Here is a 1,633-nt window from a genome sequence, read left to right as displayed (position 1 = left end):
GGAAAACATTTCAAGAGATAAACAGGGTTTTATAAGAAAAGTAAATATTAACTATAAAGAGGAATAAAGAATGGAAGGAGAAGAAATATGACATTATGTATACAGTGACATAGTGAGCTATGAGGTGCACTTTAAATCATTTTTGATTTAACACAGTTTGAACTTTCTGTATGAGTACAAGAACAAAAGCAACATAAAATAAATTTTCTCAGATATTTGTTTATTGGGATATATGTGTCATTACTATTGTCTTTTGATTAATAAGTTTATTACTCATAATTTCACACCAATCTTATCCACTCTGCATAGAAATATATCTGGTTTCCTAGGGTTTTTTTTAACTTGTGCCAAATTATCTCCATTTCAGATTGTCTGAGCCTGATCCCTATTGAACAATGAAGAGACAGAACCGAAGTGTGATCACTGAGTTTATCCTGGTAGGCTTCTCAAATCTAGGGAATCTCCAGATTCTTCTTTTCATTATCTTCTTTGTGGTCTACCTCACCACTCTGATGGCCAATGCCACCATCATGACAGTCATTCGCCTGGACAGGAGTTTACACATCCCCATGTACTTCTTTCTCTTCATTCTTTCCTGCTCTGAAACTTGCTATACCTTGGTCATTGTACCCAAAATGCTAAGCAATTTGTTGGCCACAAATCCAAGTATTTCCTTCTCTGGATGTGCTGCCCAGCTCTATTTCTTTGTGGGCTTAGCTTGTACCAACTGTTTTCTCATAGCTGTGATGGGCTATGATCGCTATGTTGCCATCTGCAACCCTCTCAACTACACCCTCATCGTCAGTAGAGCTGCCTGTGTGCAGCTGGTTTTAGCCTCCAGCTTTTGTGGTTTCCTAATCTCTGTGGTTGTCAACGTCCTTGTGTTTACTGTGCCCTTCTGTGCCTTCAATCGAGTCAACCACTTTTTCTGTGACATTTCCCCAGTCATAAAACTGGGCTGCACAGACACCAACTTGAAGGAAATGGTCATCTTCTTCCTCAGCATTCTGGTATTGTTGGTTCCCTTTGTGTTGATCTTCATTTCCTATGTCTTCATTGTTTCCACCATCCTCAAGATCTCCTCAGCAGAGGGACAGCGCAAAGCCTTTGCCACTTGTGCCTCTCACCTCACAGTGGTCATTGTCCACTATGGCTGTGCTTCCTCTATCTACTTGAGGCCCACATCCCTGCACTCCTCTGATAAGGACCTGCTTTTAGCAGTGACCTATACTGTGATCACCCCACTTCTCAACCCCCTTGTCTATACACTGAGAAATAAAGAAGTAAAGATGGCCCTGAGAAAGGTTCTGAGTAGGTATTCATTTCCCAAAACTGTATGAGGGAGCTGACCTATCAGGAAATTGCACTGACTTCCATCCTATAATTAGGCCTGCCTCTTTTTTATAAAGTTTTTAATGAAAAAACGAAATATAGACTCAAGTATCTTTGTTACTTTGTACTGAAGGTGCATTCTCAGGATAAGACTCTATCCATCCAGCGTAGACATCATAACTACTGGTCACCAGAACTCATGTGAGCATGCAAACTTTCAGTGATTGACTCTATACTCTTTTTGTGCATTGCAAACATCGATTTTCTAGGATCAGAACTACAAACGCTGCATTTTCTATTT

At 40.1% G+C, this 1,633-nt stretch overlaps 1 protein-coding gene across 1 annotated transcript; it reads left to right on the top strand.

Moving 5' to 3' along the window:
* The first annotated feature begins 395 nt into the window (after positions 1-395).
* LOC100721412 (olfactory receptor 10T2-like) lies at positions 396-1,340 on the top strand. Its single transcript, XM_003466535.2, has one exon. It carries the CDS (start codon positions 396-398, stop codon positions 1,338-1,340), a length of 945 nt encoding a protein of 314 aa, XP_003466583.2.
* Positions 1,341-1,633: the final 293 nt, after the last annotated feature.

Source organism: Cavia porcellus, unplaced genomic scaffold (assembly GCF_034190915.1).
Source record: "Cavia porcellus strain 051 isolate PalLab524CR breed Dunkin Hartley unplaced genomic scaffold, mCavPor4.1 scaffold_7, whole genome shotgun sequence".
Taxonomy (NCBI): Eukaryota; Metazoa; Chordata; class Mammalia; order Rodentia; family Caviidae; genus Cavia; species Cavia porcellus.
The sequence above is the reverse complement of the archived record's forward strand: the minus strand, read 5'-3'. Positions and strand labels throughout refer to the sequence as shown.